Source organism: Canis lupus, chromosome 11 (assembly GCF_048164855.1).
Source record: "Canis lupus baileyi chromosome 11, mCanLup2.hap1, whole genome shotgun sequence".
In the NCBI taxonomy this organism is placed as follows: domain Eukaryota; kingdom Metazoa; phylum Chordata; class Mammalia; order Carnivora; family Canidae; genus Canis; species Canis lupus.
The window spans coordinates 66,397,965-66,419,083 of NC_132848.1; the positions used below are offsets into that span (position 1 = coordinate 66,397,965).

Genomic DNA, 21,119 nt, shown 5'->3' on the forward strand with positions numbered 1-21,119 from the left:
GGAGTCTGTACTACCTGTGATTTCAGGCCACCCAGTGGGAGTCTTGGAATACAGATGAGTTGAGAACTCTACCATATTTATATCACAAATCATTTCCTGTTGAAGATTAAGTGAGCTCTCCAGTTCTCTGACTTTGGGTTCCTCTCATTGTGGGTTTCCAAGGAAGGTTGGGACTGATAGATCTAATGAGTGGTAGTGGATGGGGAGGTGACCTGAGGAGAGCTTCTAACCTCTCTGTTGCTCATGTATTCCTTCTGTAGTCTTTCCCTGGCCTGTGCTTTGTCCTTTAGAATGTGAAGTTGTTTTGTTTGTGCCCATGTCAGGGAAGGGTATTATGTATAATATATATAATATATATGTATAAGAGATATATAATCTATACCTCTTAGTTGATGAAATGGATGAAATTAAACACCTGAATTAAAACAACCACTTGTTAGATTGTCTCCTACTTGATTCTGTTGCTTTTGTTGCTTTCTTCTTCTTCTTTCTTCTTTCTTTTTTCTTCTTTCTTTCTTCTTCCTTCTCCTTCTCCTTCTTCTTCTTCTTTTTTTTTTTTTGGCTCCCAGTTAGATAGGGGAAAGTCCATGATGTTGAAATTTTAGTTCTTGTGAACAAGGAAGAATTAGGAAATAAAGATAGCAGGGAAAAAAAAAAAAAACTTCCTTAAAAAAAAAAAAAGTTACTGCTTGTTCTATCCCAAATTAAGTCAACCAGGACAATTGTAGTGACCCCATGTGGAGGGGAGTTTCCTATCTGTTCCATTGGGTGTAAGAAGACATTCTGATAGAAATACTTTTGGAGTGTTATTTTTGATTTTGTGCCAAGGATTAAAGAGAGTCAGACTAGGAGGAAAAAATGAGCATGGTATTTCCACCCCACTGTCGTGGGATGGGACTCAGAATAAATTGGCTCTGCTTCTGAGCTCCAGCATTAGCTGGTTCTATGACCTTGGATAACTCATTTAACTATTTCAGCCTCAGTTTCTTCATCTGTAAAATAACTCATTTAACTATTTCAGCCTCAGTTTCTTCATCTGTAAATGTTGAGGGTAGATAAAATGCTCCTTTTCATCTCTAAAAATATTTTGAGTTAAGACCAAGGTATTGAAATGTTTTTTTTTTTTAATTTTATAGCTGTTGTTTTTTTCATTTTCCTTTTTATTTTATTTTTTTGAGAGTGAGTGAGTGTGCACACAAGCAGGTGTTGGGGGAGGCAGGCAGAATGAGAGATAGAGAATCTTAGGCAGGCTCCATGCCCCACACAGAGCCCAATGCAGGGCTTGATCTCACAAGCCTGAGATCATGACCTGAACTGAAACCAAGAGTTGGTTGCTTAACTGACTGAGCTACCCAGGCACCCCAGTAATGAAATGTTTGATTCCTAATCCACTCTTTGTCCAAAGTTGAGCAGTTCCCTATTGCTAGGAAGTGAGAAGGGATAAAACATTTTGGGAGGTTAGGAATCTTGTATTATTCAGGAGATTCTTTAATTGACCTTCCATTAGAAACACAACTGTCCTTGCCAGAAGTGTAACCTGAGAATCTTAAGTCCAACAAAACTTTTAAAATCCATACTTCTTTTCCTACCAGAAATTCCAGACCTTTCTTAGAAAACTCAGGAATGGATAAGGAGGTCACTGCTAAGGGAAATGGTTTCTAGCTCTATGCCTCCCAGTCTGTGTCAGGTGTTTAGGATAGACTTTCTTCTTGATTAAGCATAAGTCCTTATTCTTGCATATTCTTTAATCCTTAAAAGCCCTTCTTTATTGTTTAGTCCCTAAGAAAACAAAACTTCATAGTAGCACTGCCCAGAGGAAAGGGAAGGAAAAAGCAGTGGAATAGGGTGGAAGAGGTGATAGGCTCTTTATTTTTTTCTGTGCGTGTGTGTGATAGGCTCTTTATAACATTCTTTGTTGTATTAGCTGTTTGTATTTGTAGTGGCTAGAAGGAATACAAATTGTTCTTTGCATTTGGTGCTATATCAAAGGAATGGGAGGAATAAAGGTTAGGGATATTTGTTACAACTTGAGTTTGAATCTGTGTCTGGGTTTTTTTGTTTTTTGTTTTTGTTTTGTTTTGTTTTATTCTAAGGGTTGAACTCCCTGCAGCTGGCATAATATCACATGTAGTAGTAAATGTGTCTTTCAGCCAGCCTTCTTAGGTTGGCTCTGTAGGGAGGATTGTGACATGGTTTCTATGTGTTTTGACCTTAAATCATGTAGATTGATAGGCAGTTGTTCTGCAGAGGGATTCTTTAAGCTTGATGGGGTGTTTGTTCAATTAGTTTTTTATTTTTATTTTTTTATCGTTTTCATGTAGACAAATCTCAAGAAGCCACTATAGTTATTTTTAAACCTTGCAGTTACATTTGTTGTTACCTCATTTTGGCATTTGCCCAGAATATAAGTTAAATTTCCATTGCTAATTTTTAGGAATGTGACTGAGAATGCTGGCTTTCAGGATCTAACTTCAGCAACAAAGCAGCAAGTCTGTAGATGTCTATGATCCCAACAAAAACTTTAAAAAAAAATCATTATAAAGTTCTTGATCTATTTTAATCCATGTGTGACACAGAATCAAAGAATTCATGTGTTCCTTGATTTAGAGGTTTTATATTTAGTGGACTTTTCTTCCAAATTATTTCTTAAATATTAATATGGGTGTTGGCTTAAAGATTGGGGGAGAGATATCCCAGGTATACCTGAGGCAGGAGGTTTGGGGCAGGGGGATTTTAAACTGTGACCTATTTTAGGATACAATTAAGTCAGCCAAGGGATGAACTTGTATAGTTAATGTCATGTTGACTCTAGTTTAAAATGTTCTGCAGGAGTTTTTAGTTACCTATCATAGTTATGCAAACATGCTCATCCATTGTCATGAATTTTTACATAGGATAATCAAGTTGCCTCTCACTAGTGGAAACATACATTTAGGTTATTTATGGAACACACAGGTGTGTTTCTTAGCTCAAAGAAGTTATTTATGGACCACTGTTTGGGTCACTTAAAATGTTTACTGGAGTCTATAAACTTAGTTGTGTTGTGGTTTATGCCTATAAAAAGAGCACCATTAAAAAATGGCTATTTTAGGATTAGATTATGTGCTCTCACCAAATTTCTTTTTTTTTTTCCTCTTGGGTTTAAACATGACAGAAAACAGATTTTAAAAGGTTTTTGAAGAGCTTGAAGGTTAAATAGCTCATTTGTTAACACTTTTAGGTATTTGGGAGAAGGAGAAGCTGTCTACATTAAATAAATTGCTTTAAGAGTTACATAATTTACTAATTTCTGCTCTCAAAAGTATCCTAAAAATATTATGTTGGCTTTAATTCTGTTTAAATGTTTTCTTCTGTCCAGATAACAAAATAATTTATGGTGGGGATGCCTGGTGGCTCAGTTGATTAAGCATGGAACTCGATTTTGGCCCAGGTCATGATCTCAGTGTCCTGGGATTGAGCCCCAGGTTGGGCAGCATGCTCAGTTTAGAATCTTCTTGAGATTCTCCCTTCTTCATCCCCTCCTCTTTTCCTCTCCCCTTAGTCTTGTCTCTGAAATACATAAATCTTTAAAAAATATTTATGGTGTGTAGGAGGTAGTATTTTTAGTTTTATTGAAATATGATTCTACTAAATCAACATTTGTAGGACTGAGTAGTTGTCAAAAACATGTTTGAACATAAACTTCAAAACTACGTTTATAAAATGGCTTAGTTACTGAAGAAAAAGGGTAAGGTGAACAATATAGTCTGATTATCCCTTATTTAGATAAGTAATTACTATCTAGATGGCTAAAGCATGTAAAAGAACCTGTGTTGGCATTTTTCTCCCAAGGTAGTTAGACCTGGGATGTTTTCTTTTTCTCTACTTTTCTGTTTTTCTTTTCATCTATCAGGCATTTCTGTCACCATTAGTGAGTCACCTTTATTGAGATCCATCTGTCACAGAGATGTCCAGCTATGCCAAAAGCCCTGATAGTCTTGTCTGACACAGATAAACACTGAAAAGTCTTGGCTGAAATTGAGGACAAGAAGCAGGGAAGCAGACCCTGCATCTTTTTAAGTGAAAATTTTGACCATAGAGGTGCCTGGGAGTTGCCAGTATCTCTCAAGTTTTTCTTTAGTAATGGATGTGAAACCGGAGTGGCTTCCCTTCTAAAATGGAAAGAATTCCTTAATTTTTTCATGTGGCCTGGAGGGGAAGGGATTTTTTGCTTCTGTGAAGTTGCTAAACCCTTTCGGTTCTCTTATCGGGCAGCAGTTCCATAAGGGAAATTTCCGTAAAATATACCCTTATTCCAGTTATTTTTCTCCAGCTTTGATGGCTAAGAGGGAAACATTAGTAGAGATGGAACTATACACACAAATGAAGATTAATCCTTTTAGTCCCACCTGCCCCTTCTTCCCAAAAGTCTTTATTAGTGTTTTAGATATACTAGGAATGCATATAGGTGTACCAAATTTGAGGCCATATGATTATATAGTCCTAATTAGTTGACGCTACCGAAATCCTTCAAGTGGGTGATAGCACCATAGGATTGAGCCCTTCTCATTTGCTGGCACACTAGAAATAAATCATTTATAGCTTACCAGCTGTTTGAATGGCTGTCTGATTTTTCTGTTGGTGGTTTTATGTTTTTAAGATCTTAGCAAAGCCATGTCTCAAGATGGTGCTTCTCAGTTTCAAGAAGTCATTCGACAAGAGCTAGAATTATCTGTGAAGAAGGAACTAGAAAAAATACTTACCACAGCACCATCACATGAGTTTGAGGTAAGGATTTTACAATGTTTTTTGCTTCCATCCACCTGCATACTGAGTTGCTATTGCTGCTGTTGATCATCCAGCCTGAAATACAAAATATAAGAGCAATAAAAACATTAGGATTACTTAACACTTAAGGATTTTCAACATTTGCCCATTGTTAAGCCATTGTCCTTTCTTTTTTTAATTCTAGGAAGTTTCTAAAGTATAAAAGAATCAGAACAAAATTTTATTTGTCCTGTGTTCTAATATCATTGGGTAGAAAAACTTAGAATTGTGAGAAGTTTATCAGCCATATATCCTGCTGCATGCGTTTTTCCAGAGAGCCAATTCTAATAGAACCATGCTACTTTGTCAGCTATAATAGCAGTTTCCCAGCATAGACAGGTATTTTTACTTTTTATACTTATAAATCAATAGATCATCCTTTTCATTTTCAAATTTTAGTTTGTACTTTATGTTTTGAGTTTAGTTGTGTTTTATTCCTTTTTCCTTAGGTAAAGATTAATTTTCACTTAAAAGAGGTAGAGAAAGATATTGACAAATAAATATAGAGAACCTATTGAAATTCTCATGGACCAAATAGTGTTCAGGTTACATGATACTGGTGGGAGATTTGGAAGATTATTTGCTTGCATTCCTTTAAGTGTGGTTCTTAGGTTTTCTTCCTCTTTTAAGTGGGGGGTATAAAAAGTCTCTGCTGTACTTCATGTTCTCATAGTATAAGAATTTCATTGAAAGGTGTTTTAAATGTATAATATGTATCTATATTTATTAAATAGTAGGCATTTTGCTAGTTGTAACAAGAACTTCTATTTTCATAGCACACTAAAAAAGACCTTGATGGATTTCGGAAGCTATTTCATAGATTTTTGCAAGAAAAGGGGCCTTCTGTGGATTGGGGAAAAATACAGAGACCTCCAGAAGATTCGGTAAGTTTTAGATAAATTGTAGGAAAATTTAAGGTAATTCAAGGCCTGGTTTTAAATTTGGGGGTGAGGTACTGGGGAGATACTATAAGAACCATCATTTTAGACATAGACAGGAATTGCTTTGCATTCTCTTCCCTCATGCCGAAACTACAGAGATAGCCTACTGCTTTCCTTCCTGTTTGTTAGTCCTATCTTTTCAGTCCTGCAGGGGATTTATGAAAGTTTAATCTCCCTGTAACACTACCTCATAACTTAACATCCCTGAATACGAGGCAATTCTTTTGCAAAGTACCAAACACACAGTAAGAGCTTCATTTATGTTCCTTCTCTCTCCCAAACCATCTGATTTCTCACAGCCTATAGTGTCTTGTACAGATGCTATGTCATCTACTTAAAGCTCTCCTCATGCTTTCAACCCATCTTTATAGCCCTGTTTCCCCTGCCTGCATTTCACAGGTTGTATTATCCTGCTTCTAGACTTTTGTATGTCATTTCCTTGGAATACTTTGGACTGTTTACCTATCAAAATCCTGCTCATTCCAAATGCCTCCACCTCTGTCTTCAACCCCTAGCATAAATCTGCTTTGAAGAAGTGTAGTGCAGTAGTATTATAGGCACAAATCCTAGTTTTACTACTTATGAGCTTTATGTAAAATGAGAATAATACCAAGTGACTTAGGTATTTTACAGGGTTGCCATGAGGCTTTATTAAGAAACATATGTGGAAACATGTTAAACCATGAAGCATTCTTCAGGTACTAGTGGTAGTACATGTGGCACTTAGCTGGCTTGAGTAGTAGTTGATTGTATGTGTGTATTTTTTTCATGCTAGACCTTGAAGTCAGGGGACCATGCGTCCTGAGCAAATGTTTGTTGAGTGGATGATCTAAATGCATTTATTGTCTAGAGAATAAGTTTTGGTAAAGTATTGACTTTTCTTTCTCGTTTGACATCTGCTTTGTAGCACTTTTCATTGCAGGTAGAAGAGACTTGGTAGGGTGGAGCAATTGTATGTAGATAGTTTATATCTTAAATGTTTATAATCTTTTTTTAGATTTTTTTTTTATTTATTTATTTGAGAGGGAGAAAGAGCAGGAAAGAGAGAGCAGGGGCAGAGGGGGATGCAGACTTCCTGCCGAGCTGGGAGCCCGATATGGGGCTGGATCCTGGGACTCAGTGACCATGACTTGAGCCAAAGGCAGACACTTAACTAACTGAGCCACTCAGGCACCCCTTAAATGTCTACAATCTTAGGTAATCCAATACTGGCTTTAAAACAATGCTGTTGAAAGCAGAGGTTTGGTAAAGTACTGCCTGAAGGCTGCTCCACTGACCGTTTGTAAAGTTTTATTGGAACATAACCATGCATTCATTTATATACCATTTATTGTGGCTTAAGCTAATGGAGACTCTCGTGTTTTTTTCCTGGGAAAATCTACAGTTCCTGGTTAGGAGTGCTTTTATTTCCAGTATGTGGAAAATGCTTTTCAGTTCTTAAACTTGTTAAAATTCTGAATTATATGCTCAGTGTAAAAAAAAATAAATAAATAAAATAAATAAATAAATAAATAAATCCCACCTAACAAAGGAGTCTCTCATTTTTGATATTGAAATTAAAAATCTACTTGCATATATTGCTTGCCAATTACTCTGTGTGTGTGTGTGTGTGTGTGTGTGTGTGTGTATGTGTATCTATGTGCATGTCTGTGTTTAAGGTCTACTGTTTTGGACTTTGATTCCTTGGCTTTAGTGAATGAATTATGATTTATTTTTCTGGTTTTAGTGTAGAATTAATAATATTTTCTCCTGAAAAACAAAAAAGAATAGAAGTCTTTAGGATAGTTAGTTTTTAAAAAACGGGCTATTTGTAAATTCAGTCAGATTTTTAAAAATGTCTTGGAATAGGCCTAAAGTTATAACAAAAATTTAGGCAAGTGTATTTCTCTCCTTTTAAGTAACTTTGATTTTTGCCTAGAAATGTATTCCTAACTGAAATAACTTAATTTTTTTAATTAATGATAGACCTGGGTGTAAAGGTGTAATTCTTGCTTGCATACTTGGACTTTGTTTTTTTCCTATATAAACTTAACCATTTGATGATAGAGCCTACCTTGAAAGAAAGAACACAGATTTGTTACTTTCAGTTTAAGGTTCAAGATTCTGCTTTGCCAGTGAGAAATCTACCTATCTGTTTTTATTTTATTTTATTTTACTTATTTATTTGAGAGAGAGAAGAAAGCAGTGGCAGAGGCAGAGGTTTCTTTATTTTGAGAGAGGACTGTAATATAAAGAAGGGTTTCTTTAAATAGGCATTGCAGGGTACAGAAAGAAGGGAAGGAGGGAGGGACCAGAACCACCTAGGGATTTTTCCAGTTCAGTACTACCATCCCCAAGAAGGTTCTCACAGACACTTTCAAGAGGCTGTGTGCCTGTAGTGATAATTACTGAGAGTAATACAGAGTTGATAGGGAAAAAGAATTAAGTAAATAGAATTCTGGCTTAATTTGATTTGTGAAGTCTTCTCTCTGTTTATAAAAGTATAAGTCTTCATTAAAAATTTTGAAACCTAGGTTTTAAGCATCTTTAAAAAAATACTTATAATCCCATATGCCCTTAATGTTGAAGGTTTCAGAAGGCAAAAGATAAGTTCGCTCTTTTATGTCCCGAGCTTCTTGAGGCCACAGATGTTACTCTGTATGTTAACAACTTTTGCAAATAGTTCTGAGATTATAGATCATGAGACAATGTTGTTCACCTTGCTTCCCTACATTTTTCTAGCTCCCTTTTTCCTTATCCCCTTCCCTGCAGATTTTCTCTTTTGTCATAGAGATTATACACAAATCAGTTTTCCTCTCAAAACACAACTTTCCTTAGTACACACAGGTTTTTGATTTTTAAATGCAGGTGATACTTTAGCCTTCTAACCAAAAAAGAAAGTATTGTGAGAGAATAATTATTTAGAGTAATATTTCTCACGTCAGCCTTGCATCAAAGCTGTGCTCATAAACATTGTCATTATAGGGTATCTCTGTTTTTGTATAGGAGTTGGCCAACTACCAGTTGGCCATCTTGTTTTATGAAGTTTTATTGGAACACAGCCTATAGCTACTGTCATGTGACAATGTGGAGTTGAAGAGTGAGAATTGAGGCCATGTGGTCTATACAACCTAACAGAATTCTGTCCTGGTCCTTCATGGAAAATTTTTGCTGACCCCATTTTAATATACTTATTTATAGAAATTCTTCAGTAGTTTTCTTTACTTCTTTGGCCTCCAGGAAACTGCCTTATAAGTAGGCATTGAAATTTTATGTTGTCATTTTACTTTAAAATTTTCTTATTTTTTTCTTTTAAAAAAATTTAAATGCAATTAACATATAGTGTATCATTAGTTTCAGAGGTAGAGTTCAGTGACTTCTCAGTCTCCCAAGTGCTTATTACATCATGCACATTTTACTCACTCTTGCCTACTATGTTAGTTCATTTTAGTTCTGGTCAGTAAGCATGTACATGTGTTTTTTTTTTTTTTTTTAAATCAAAACAACTTTTTGTTGAAGTGTAGTTGACACATAATGTTACATTACTTTCACGTGTACAATACAGTGATTCTTGACATTTTTATACATTTTGCAATGCTCACCGCTCACTGCAAGTGTAGCTACATTCTGTCCCCATGCAGAACTACTATAATACCATTGCCTGTATTCAATGTGGTGTACCTTTTATTCCTGTAACTTACTCATTGTATAACTGGAAGCCTGTATCTCCTGCTCTGCTCCCCTTTGGCAACCATGAGTTTGTTCTGCACATACACGTTCTTCTGAAATGCCTATTGAGTACAGGGGCGCCTCACTGGCTCAGTTGGTAGAGCATCTGACTCTTGATCCCAGGGTCATGAGTTTGATCCCCGCACTAGGCATGAAGCCTAATTTAAAAAAAAAAAAATAAGGAGTCCATATTTTATTGAATTATGGCTAAGAAAAAAGAACCCAATTTATGGAGTTATGGTATAGATAATGCTCTGCCTTTGTTTTCTGAATATTAATTATATACATGTTATAATCAAAGTGTATCTTGACATTCAGCTATATAAATAAGAGAAAGTCTTATAAAAATGTATTAAGGTGTTTTGGATTAGAGCAAGGAAGGACCAATTGGCATATACAGTTTCATTTGACCATTTTATTGTTTTCTAGAGAATCTGTGAATATCTCATTCCTGACCAAGCTTAATGTTTGAGTTTATATGTTGGGTGTAGAAGCGTGGGAACTAGATAAAGAAACAAGAAGTTTTTTTTTTTTAATTTAGATAGGAAGACAAGGTCCCTGGTTGACTTGATTCTCATTGTTCTTGTTTTATTATTTTTTTTATTTTTATTTTTTTTCATTGTTCTTGTTTTAAAGTCTCCAAAAGGGTGGGGATTTATTTGTGAATGGGGAAGAGTTATATGGGCTCAGCTCTTTTTTTTTTTTTTAATGCAGAGAATTGGCATATAGAATATCATATAATGTGACTTTAGCTTCAACAGATTTTTTTGTTGTGCTCCATAAAATAGAGATCTTTTCTTAGTCTATCAGTAAAAACATTAAAATGTGTATGTTTAAATGATAAGGCATCCAGGAAAGTTAGTATATGTGTGCAGAGTAAAAATACATAATGTTTTTTTTTTTGGAAGATGAATCATATTGTGCAGCTAATGTTTGCACATCTTTTTTGAAAGACTTACTGGAGATAGTTTGGCTAAAGATTCGACATGATATGACACAAGACGGTTTGCTTTGAGTATCCTATGTCAAGTGAGTTTTCCAACTGTAGTCAGCAAGTGATATAGCCATTACAGATTTGTTTTATGTGTTTACAAAGAAAAATAAGATCTTGAATGTCAAAGTACTCCACAAAAAGGAAATAGTGATATTTAAGGAAATGGTCCTAAGAATATGGCTGGATACCAAAGAATCTATCTTTTCCTTGATAAAAAAAAAAAGTTTTAAACTGGTAATATATAGAACTACCAATCTAAACAAACATATTTATACTAATTTAGCAAGTACTGCTAAAGCACTAATTCCCTACCTTTTGATTCTAGGATGAATGAAATCAACAGTATTTAACAACCCCCCCGATCCACCCCCACCCCGGGCTACCTTCCTTCACATGCCTTCATATAATAGGGGCTCTTTATTTCTGGAAGGAAACGTGACTAAGAAGGCTGATCTTGGGCCTGTAATTCTTAATTTCATTTTGGTTACTTATTTATTTCATTACAGAACTAGTAATGATAAATATGTGGCCATTTTAAAATCGATTCCATGATTGGCATTGAGAGACTCCAGGTAATTGTGTTGGATCAGGGTCTTTAACCACTGCCCTTGTGTCCAGAGCAGAGGACAATCCAGTCCCACAGTATTGAGTTTCTTGGGAAAATCATAACATAAGTATAGATGGTAGTACTGCCCTGGGAACATGCCATTATCCCCTGTTCAACCCGTACCTACAGAGATTCTTTTTGGACCTTGGCTCGTGTTTTTTAAGGCCTAATGCAGATAATTTTATTTATTACCGTCTCCAAGATTATCTTTTATGTAGACATTTTATATAATCAGATGAGAATAATATATCTGTGAGGTTCTCCTATTTCACATTTTCAACTCTGGTACAACTGTAAGGGAATTTACATTTATTTACTATATGCTAGCCCTGAACCTACAAGACTAGTTCTGGGAGAATTTTTATATTAAACAAGATGGATGGACCAAGCCTACCTACAATCCTTTCTGCCCTGTAATTCCTTGGGGATATTTTACAGTTCAAACCCATGTTGACCTTTGAACAACATTGGTTTAAACTCTGTGGGTCCAGTTATGCATGAGGTTTTTTTTTTTTTTTTTTTTTTTTTTACAATACTGTAAATATATTTTCTTTTTCCTATGATTTTTTTTCTCTAGCTTATTTTATTATAAGAATAAAATATATAATACATATACAAAATAAGTGTTAATCTACTGCTTATATTATTGGTAAGGCTTCCAGTTCAGAGTTAGGTTATTAGTGGGTAAGTTTTGGGGGAGTTAAAAGTTAATACACAGATTTTTGACTGCAAGGGGTGTTGGTACTCCAACTTCTCATTTGTTTAAAGGTTAACTGCAATTCATTTTCCTTATTTTAAATGAGATGTGGATAGCAGACTCTGCTTGTCCCACTGTGTAGTCAAGATGAAACTGGAATGTTTACCAGGCATCTCACCCTGGGAAGTCTTTGCAAGGATTGTAGACCCTTCATAGATATTTTGAAATTATAGGTAAAACTGCATAAATACATATTTTTTTTAGGATAGATTTCCTGGCTTCCCTCAGATTCTCAGAGGTTCATGACCTATAAAGGTTAAGAATTTCTCTCCCCCCCATCTTTATTTTTATTTATTTATTTTTTAAGATTTTATTTATTCATGAGAGACTGAGAGAGAGGCAGAGACATAGGCAGAGGGAAAAGCAGGCTCCACGCAGGGAGCCTGACGTGGGACTCGATCCCCGGGGTCTCCAGGATCAGGCCCTGGACTGAAGGCGGCACTAAACCGCTGAGCCACATGGGCTGTCCTCTCTCTCTCTCTCTCTCTTTAATGCAGAACTATCTTGAATCTCATTGAAGAAACTCTTAGTGGCCTCTGCCAGTCACTAGCTGAGGCTACAAAAATAAGTCTTCTTTTCTCTTCAGCAGTTTGGCCTCGAGTTTGTGGAGGAAACGGCTACCTACAGAATAGTGTGATAAAGCAGTCCATTGGATGCTGTGGAAGCATCTAACTTGCATGAAGGCTCAGGAAAGACATCCTCGTGTTATGGTGGTCTCCTGGGTAACCTCAGGGTAGGACTTCTCTGAGGATGGGAGGAAAATTTAAGAGGAAAAAAAGCTTTGAGAAAAATAGGGGTGTCATAATAATAGGCTTATAGCATGTAGCTAGTCTTCTGGTTGTGGAGCATATGGGGGCTATGTCTGATGTCTGCTTCTCCACGTCTAGAGCCAGATGCCAAGTCTCTGTATCTGCCTCTTTAATTGTGGCTCCTGTTTATTGGCTGAGGTTCTCAGCCAGTGGATTCTGCTGGAGAGATGTCAGAAACTTCAATTTCCATTTAAGAGAGACATTAATAGTGAAAGATTGAAACACAATTTAAAAAACATGCTTCACTATATACCTCAAACAATTTGTTTATATTTTTCAGCATTGTAAAACATAAACCCCCAAATAGTTTAAAATTAGATGCTTATTCTTGTTTTTGTGTTTTATTGCAATTTTGATAAACCTTATAAGATTAATCAGCATTTTAGCTGGTTTTTTTTTTTTTTTTGAATGGCTTTTCTTTTTGAGGGTTTATCGAGGTGTGATTTACATATAATAAACTGTACTCTTTTTAGTGGTGTGAGTTTTGGCAAATGCATACAGTCATGTAACTACCATCAAAATAAAAAATTAGAACTTTTCCATCATTCCCAACAGTTCCTTTTTGCCACTTTAAAATATACTATTTCTTAAACCCTTGCAGGATTCCAGTCCACTCTACCTTTTTTCTTGAAAGCACAAGCTGAGCAAATATATATCTTTCTAAATTATTGCCTTTTCTTTCATTCATACTTCTCACAAGGAAGCGGTCAGCCTAGTTCCACCTTCAGCCGGTTTTTTCTCTTAGCCTTTATCCACTACTCATACTTGTACCTTAATCTTCTATAGAGATTTCTTTTTATAGCCTCTGGCCTTTCCCCTTTCCTCACCTTCATTCTTCCAGAGCTGCTCCAACAATGTGAATCACATATTTAAACTAACAGCATACTCAACACTGCTTTAATCATTGGCTATTTAGTATCGCAGAGTTTAAAGCTAGTATAGGGCATATGCAGGATGATGTTAAGAGGCTTCGGTTTTATTTTTTAGAAAATTTGGAGTTATCACGGTTACTTTGAAGCATTTTTGTCCACAGACTATAACAGGAGGATTGGGTTTTAAGAAATGTACAAGTTTGATTTTAGTGAAGAGCAATCCTAGTCACATAAGCAGGTTGGGATGTATTTTGAACCTCTTATTATCTCTTCTATTTGGATGTGGGCCAAATGCCCTATAAGGTTAACTACTACTTTCATGACTTCAACTGATTTCTATAAAAGGGTTATGAATATAGACCTGTTTGTAGCATTTGAATTTTTCTTTTACTATCTGCATATATTACTTTTCCCCCCAAGTTTTTATTTAGATTCCAGTTAGTTAACCTACAGGATAATATTAGTTTCAGTCGTAGAATTGAGTGGTTCCTCACTTACATACAATGCCCAGTGCTCATCATAACAAGTGCTATCCTTAATACCCATCACCCACTTAACCCATCCCCCTCCACATTCCTACTTCCCCACCAGCAACCTGCAGTTCTTTATAGTTAAGAATATGTTTTCTGGTCCGCCTCTCTCTTGTACTTCCCCACCCTCATGTTCATCTGTTTTGTTTATTAAATTCCACATATGAGTGAAATCACATGGTTGTCTTTCTCTTACTGACTTATTACACTTAGCATAATACTCCCTAGCTCCATCCACGTTGTTACAAATGGCAAGATTCATTCTTCTTGTTGGCTGAGTAGTATTGTGTGTGTGTGTGTGTGTGTGTGTGTGTGTTTGTGTGTATCCTGTGTTAATTTTAGCCATCCTGACTGGTGTGAGTTTTAATTTGTATTTCCCTATTGGTGAGTGATGGTGACCATATTTCTTTGTGTTTGTTAGCCATCTGTATGTCCTTGGAAAAATGTCTATTCATATCTTCCTATTTTTTAACTGGGTTGTTTTTTGGGTGTTGAGTTCTGTAAGTTCTTTATATATTTTGGGTACTAACCTTTATCAGATGTCATTTGCAAATATCTTCTCCCATTTAAAGGTTACCTTTTAGTTTTGTTGTTTCCTTCCCTGTACAGAAGCTTTTTATCTTGATAAATAACCAGTAATTTATTTTTGTTTTTGTTTCCCTTGCCTTGGGAGACCTATCTAGCAAGAAGTTGCTACGGCTCATGTCAGAGGTTATGTTCTCCTCTAGAATTTTGATGGTTTCCTATCTCATATTAGGTCTTTCATCATTTTAAATTTATTTTTGTGTATGGTATAAGAAAGTAGTCCAACTTCATTCTTTTGCATGTTGCCCAATCTTCTCAACACTATTTGTTGAAGAGATGGTCTTTTTTTCCATTGGATATTATTTCCTGCTTTGTCCAAGATTAGTTGATCATGTAATTGTGGGTTCATTTCTGGGTTTTCTATTCTGTTCTGTTGATCTATATGTCTTCTTTTGCCAGTACCATACTGTCTTGATGATTACAACTCTGTAATATAGCTTGAAGTCTGGAATTGTGACACTGCCAACTTTGCTTTTGTTTTTTCAAGATTGCTTTGGCTATTTGGGGTCTTTTCTGGTTTCATACAAATTTTAGGAGTATTTGTTCTAGCTCTGAAAAATGCTGTTGATATTTTGATAGGGATTGCATTAAATGTGTAGATTGCTTTGGGTAGTATGGACATTGAACAATATTTGTTCTTCCTTTTGCATGGTAAATGTTTTTTCATCCCTTCACTTTAAATCTGCAACTGTCTTTAGGTCTAAAATGAATCTCTTGTAGGCAGCATATAGATGAATCTTGTTTTTTATCCATTCTGACATGTTTTTTTGTCTTTTGATTGGAGCGTTTACTCCATTGTACCCAGAGTAAATTTTGATATATATTTGTTGATATTTTATTACTTGCTCTGTCATTATTTCTGGAGATTTTTTTTCTGTTCCTTTCTAGTCTTAGTCACTTTTGGTCTTTCCTTCCCACTCAGAGTCCCCTTTAACGTTTCTTGCAGTGCTGGTTTAGTGGTCACAAACTCTTTTAGTTTTTGTTTATCTAGGAAACTCTTTATCTCTCCTATTCTGAACAAACACCCTTACAAGATAGAGTATTCTTGGCTGCAGATTTTTCCCATTCAGCACATTGAATATATCTCTTCTGGCTTGCCATGTTTCTGTGGAGAGTTCTGCTGCTAATCTCATGTGTCTTCCCTTGTAAGTTACGGACTTCCTTTGTCTTACTGCTTTTAGGATTTTTTTCTTTATCAATATATTTTACAAATTTAACTAGAATATGTCTTGGTGTTAGCCTGCTTTTTGTTAATTTTGATGGGGATTCTCTATGCCTCCTGGATTTAGGTATTTGTTTCTTTCCCCAGGTTAGGTAAGTTTTCAGCTATAATTTCCTCAAATAAACCTCTCTCTTCTTCTTCTGGGACTCCTATGATACAGATGTTACTACATTTGATGGAATCCCTGAGTTCCCTAAGCCTACTCTCATGATCTATCATTCTTTCCTTTATTCAGCTATATTTTTCCATAATTCTATCTACTATATCACTTACTTATTCCTCTGCTTCTTCCATCCTTGTGGTCATTATATCCAGTCAGTCTCAAATCTCAGATACTGCATTTTTTCATTTTTGCCTGATATTTTTTAGCTCTTTTTTTTAAAAAAAAAGATTTTTTAAAAGGTTTTATTTATTTATTCATGAGAGACAGAGAGGCAGAGATAGAGGCAGAGGGAGAAGCGGGGAGCCTGATATGGAACTTGATCTCAGGACCCTGGGATCAGGCCCTGAACCAACCACTGAGCCACCCAGGCATCCCATGTTTTTTGTAGCTCTTTTATCTCTATGGTAGGGGTTTCCCTGATAACCTCCATGCTTTTCTCAAGCCCAAAGAGTATCTTTATGATTTTCTCTTTATGGCTGTGACCTTTTCTTGTTCTTACTTTTGGGGTAAATTCCTCCATCTTGGCATTTTGTCTAGGTCTCTGTCATCTTCTGTGTTAGATATCTTGTTATGTTTCCTGATTCTGTGAGTAATGGCTTTATGAAGAAGAGGTCATATAGTTTCCAGGGCCTGGTGCTTCACAAAGTCTCTGTATGTGCTGTGTGTACTCTGCTGTTGTAGTTTGATTGCTCTGTCCCTTGGGTCAGTCATCTGCAGAGGCTCTTCTTGCCTGAAGTGGACAGTGTTTGGACCTTGGCCAGAATGTGGCAAGTTTTTACTATGTGTGCTCTAAACTGCTTGTTAAATGAGACCTGGTACTATTTCCACTAGAACTGAAGCTTTGCAGAACTGTAGTGAGTAGAAGTGGTGCGTGTGCAGGTTTGTGCTGGTTTTCTGGGGGAAGGGGCCCGCTGCACTGGTCCTTAGGCAACACCTACCTGAAAAAAGCAGTACCAGCAGAGCACAGGGGGATGGGACCTACTGTAAGCAGGTTAGGCATCCAGTGTTGGTGCTGTGCTGTTTACTGGAATTGGTTTATGCTGAGGGGCAGGGGAAGAAAATGGTGCCAGCCTATTCCTTTTCCCTGGAGAGGGATGTCTGTGCTTGTTGCTCTTAGGGAAACCCTCCCAGAAGAGCGAATAATTGAATAATTATTATCCCCTTTTGCATAACAGGTGTTTTTCAGATTGCTGTTTTTTTACTGTGTATGTCTCTGGGTTGCTTGTCTGCCTAGAGCAATGCAATATACTTTGAGTTCTATTGCAGCCAAGCCTGTGGACTTCTAAAACTTCACTCTTTAGGGTTCTGGTGTGGTGGGGACCTGCACTGGTCTCCTGGGTGAGAGTCTTGCTGTGCTGGGACCAATGCACTTTTGACCTAGAAGGGTAATTATACCAGAGTGTGGGGTGTGTGGGATTTGTGGCAACGCAGGCTAGACAGCCATTGTTTGGCTTAGCCACCCTCAGCAGTTGTCTCTGTGCCTATGCTGAGGGTCAAAGGAGTGAAATGGTATCTGTGGGCTCTTTTGTCCCCAGAGAGGCAATGTCACCTCTCACAGATGCACTCCAAGAAGAGGGAGCAATCTTTCCACCAAATGTCCTAAGTGATCCTCAGATCACACAGTTCGCCCCCTGGTTGCTTGCCTGCCTTCTCTTCAGGAGTTAGGGCAGTGCCCTTAGGTTGCTATTCCAGCCAAGCCCATGAACCTCCAGAACTCCACTCTCTGAGCCCCACTGGTTGCAAAACTGAAGAAAATGAGAAAATCAGCTCCTCTTGTTTTTCCCAACCACTGGCTTAGGGGGAAATGTTTCCTTGTTCATTCCCCTGTGCACTCCTACTCCTCTCTTGCTTTCTCTGACTGGGGCTCCCTCCCCTCTGCAGCACCAGCACCAGAGATCTGATTGTTTCCCAGACTACATCTCTGCACTTTCTACCTTCCTTGATGTGGTCTTCTCTCTCTCTATTTGTGCAGCTTGTTCTACAGTTCTCAGGTTGATTTTCTTGGGTACCCAGAATGATTTGATAATTATCTAGCTGTGTTTGAGTGACTAGGAGAGCCTAGGGTCCTCCATCCTCTTAGCTCCCCCTGTCTGTATATATTAGTTTTGCCCTTTGCAGTTAAAAAATACCCCAAAGTCTTAGAACTTCCTAGAATTTCTATAAGAAATTGTAGATTATAGTCAGTTGTAGTTGGCACCTTCTCTTCATAGTTAACTCCTACTTTGTGGAATCACTTGCTATCTGTAACTATCATTTTTTGTTTGATTCTTGTTATTGTCATCTGAGTTTTCTGCTAATTATTTTATTGTCATCTCTTTAGTTTACTGGGTTTAAAGTACGCAGTTGTAATGAGAGTATTACCATTTTACATCTTTTCAGAAATGTGGAAGTTGCTACAATTTTTAATGGGAGGTCAGTAGGTACGGGACTTTGAGAGGCAGATATCAGAACTTAAAAATAATGCTATAAGTAGATACACATAGAAGAATTGAATAAGTGAGAAGTGATTTATAATATGTGTTTTTAAATAACTTTTTAGGGCAGCCCCAGTGGCCCAGTGGTTTAGTGCCACCTTCAGCCCAGGGTGTGATCCTGGAGACTTGGGATCGAGTCTCATGTCGGGCTCCCTGCATGGAGCCTGCTTCTCGTCTGCTTATGTCTCTGCCCCCCCCCCCGTCCCCCCGTGTCTCTCATGAATAAATAGATAAAATATTTAAAAAATAACTTTTTAACTTTAGAATAGTTTGATTTATAGAAAAGTTGCAAAGAAACACTGTATTTAACTAGAAACATTATATAGCTATCCAAGCTGGGTTTTGTTACCTATATCCTATTTCTAAACTTCCTGCTGAGTCAAAAGAAGTACAAAATAATTGCTGAAAGTGCAGATGGAGTTTTTGTCCCAAGTTGAAAACGGAAAATAAATAAAAGATAGCTGAGAAGAAACATGGAAATGCCAGAAGGGAACCTATGACTAGACTAAATATGGAGAATGGTGGTAGAAGTATACCATTAAGCAAAGATTTATGTTTATAGACAGGTGTGTTTAAGACAAGTGTCTTCATTTCACATAGTCCTAAAGCCTTCAGGAGACTGGAAAGTTTTCTGTTTTTTTTAAAAGAGCATGAAACAAATACCAAGCCAAAAGTTTTTGTTTTTTAATGAATCAAAGCTTTCAGTACTTTTCATTTTTAAAAAAATTCATAAAAACCTATATATGCAAAGCTCTGTATGGCTCAAATTTATCATCAGTGTTGGGGTGATTTTATGTTGCATGTTGTACTGAATCCTATATATTTGTGATCTCATTTAATATTCACAAAAGACCTGGAAGACAGGCCACTATTGTGCTCATTTTACAAAAAAGGAAACAGAAGTTCAGAGTTAGTAATTTGCCTAAGAGGAAGAACCCTGATGTGAACCAGGTAGTCCAACAACCTGGTTCATTGGTATCTGTTAGTAACAGTAATGGAGCTCTTCAGGAAATATAGAATCTCTAGAGCACAGAATGTCTTTATCTTTAGAATATAGAATGTGGTGTTCTTTATGTGCTTATCAGCAATATAATAGCAATATTAAAATAATAACAATAGAAATACAGCAGTAATGGCAAACATTTATTCATTAATGTGCCAAGCATTGTTCTCAGTTCTTTACATGATCCTCACAACTCTGGGAGCTTACAGTGTTAACTTTGTTTCACAGTGGAAAACTCTGAGAGTAAGAGGGATTGAGTTGTCACACAACTTTACTTAGCTTATAAATGAGTGGCAGAACCAGAATTTAGGTCCAGATCTGTCTGAGCTCAGACCCTTAACCACCACGGTGTTATAGAATAATCATCAGTTGCCATCAGTCAAAGTTATGAAGGTCTTTAAAGCATAGCTTTCCCATCATTTTTCCATTCCTTGAGAAGAACTGTTGAGTAGGCTCCACTACTTTCCTTAAAGCTAAAATACCTTCACTTTTCTTTGAGGTTCTTCCGGCAACACATTTAACAAATACTTACTGAAGAGCTACTGTGCAGTGGGCATTGGTCCAGGGGCTGGGATACAAGTAAACAAGATAAACAAGGGCCTGATACTCATTGCATGTCATTCTAGTGGGAGAGAGAAAACAAAATGCATACATAAATGAGGTAATTTAAAAGATTAACTTCCTATTGCTGCTTCCCTGGCCCAGGCTTACTCTTAGCAGTCACATCTCCCTGGCTGAAGTCTTTGTCTGGCTTACCTATAGGCACTATATGAAGCTATAAAGTCTCCTTTATTCATGTCTTTTATTATGTAAATTTATCAAGTGTGCTATTTTAACAATGAGAAATGAAAAAATAGTCACTTCTTTTAAAGAGCACAGTGCTGCCCTTCTTCTCCTGTACAGTGATATACATTAGGAAGTTAAGAGGATAAATAAAAAGAGGTTGTTTAGCTGGGAGGGAGGCACTTTTGCTGCTTCAGGTTCTGCCCAGCTGGCTTGAGGACTAACTACACAAGTCTTCAGTAGCAAATTAGTTTAGAATTTTTGGTTTAGTAGGGAAGATGTTTACACAAAGGTATGTTTATGGTACAATGGGATAATAGCTGAGGGTAATTCTGAAGGAACTTCACTAACCAGCTTCCACCTAACCAACTAGAGAAATTAACTGATGTTCTCCATTTTCTTTGAATACTTGGGTGTACTCTGTATTGTAAGTTCTTTTCTCACTAGTGAAATAGCTTGTTCACTAAAAGTTAATTTATTTATTCCCAAACCTGTTCACACTAGTTGTAACTATTGTAATGGCATAATGTAATTAAATTTTTTGTAAACTAATGGAATGGGTTTAAGATAGTTATTAATGAAAATTGAGTTGAATGCTTTGGGGGAGAAGCAATTGTTAAATTAGGTGTGGGCAAGACAAGTATGAAAGATTAAGAAAATTGCATAAATCTAGAATGATCTTCTGTATGCAGATTGTTTTACAAATGACTGTGTCCTTGGTCCACTTAAAGAACTGAAACTGGAAATCAACACATGGTATATTTTTGGTGTGCTTTACATAAGATGATATACCTCTAGTCAACATATCTATACCGTATCTAAGGAAAAGACCTTTGTGAATGAATGAACAAAAAGTTGATATAGG

The 21,119-nt window shown here is 36.6% G+C and overlaps 1 protein-coding gene across 8 annotated transcripts in view; it reads left to right on the forward strand.

Moving 5' to 3' along the window:
* The window catches only part of UGP2 (UDP-glucose pyrophosphorylase 2), a 66,299-nt gene that overhangs the window by 13,198 nt on the left and 31,982 nt on the right, over nucleotides 1-21,119 (forward strand). For 5 of the 8 annotated variants that reach the window (XM_072768592.1, XM_072768589.1, XM_072768588.1 and 2 more), the window contains exons 2-3: nucleotides 4,640-4,767; nucleotides 5,583-5,690. The exons of 1 other annotated variant lie outside the window; for it this stretch is intronic. In XM_072768592.1, the coding sequence (XP_072624693.1) occupies nucleotides 4,654-4,767; nucleotides 5,583-5,690 (222 nt within the window). In that variant the 5' untranslated portion in view covers nucleotides 4,640-4,653. Of the gene's footprint in view, nucleotides 1-4,639; nucleotides 4,768-4,951; nucleotides 5,146-5,582; nucleotides 5,691-21,119 lie in introns of all 8 variants that reach the window. 2 more of the 8 variants (XM_072768593.1, XM_072768594.1) reach the window with 1 other exon arrangement.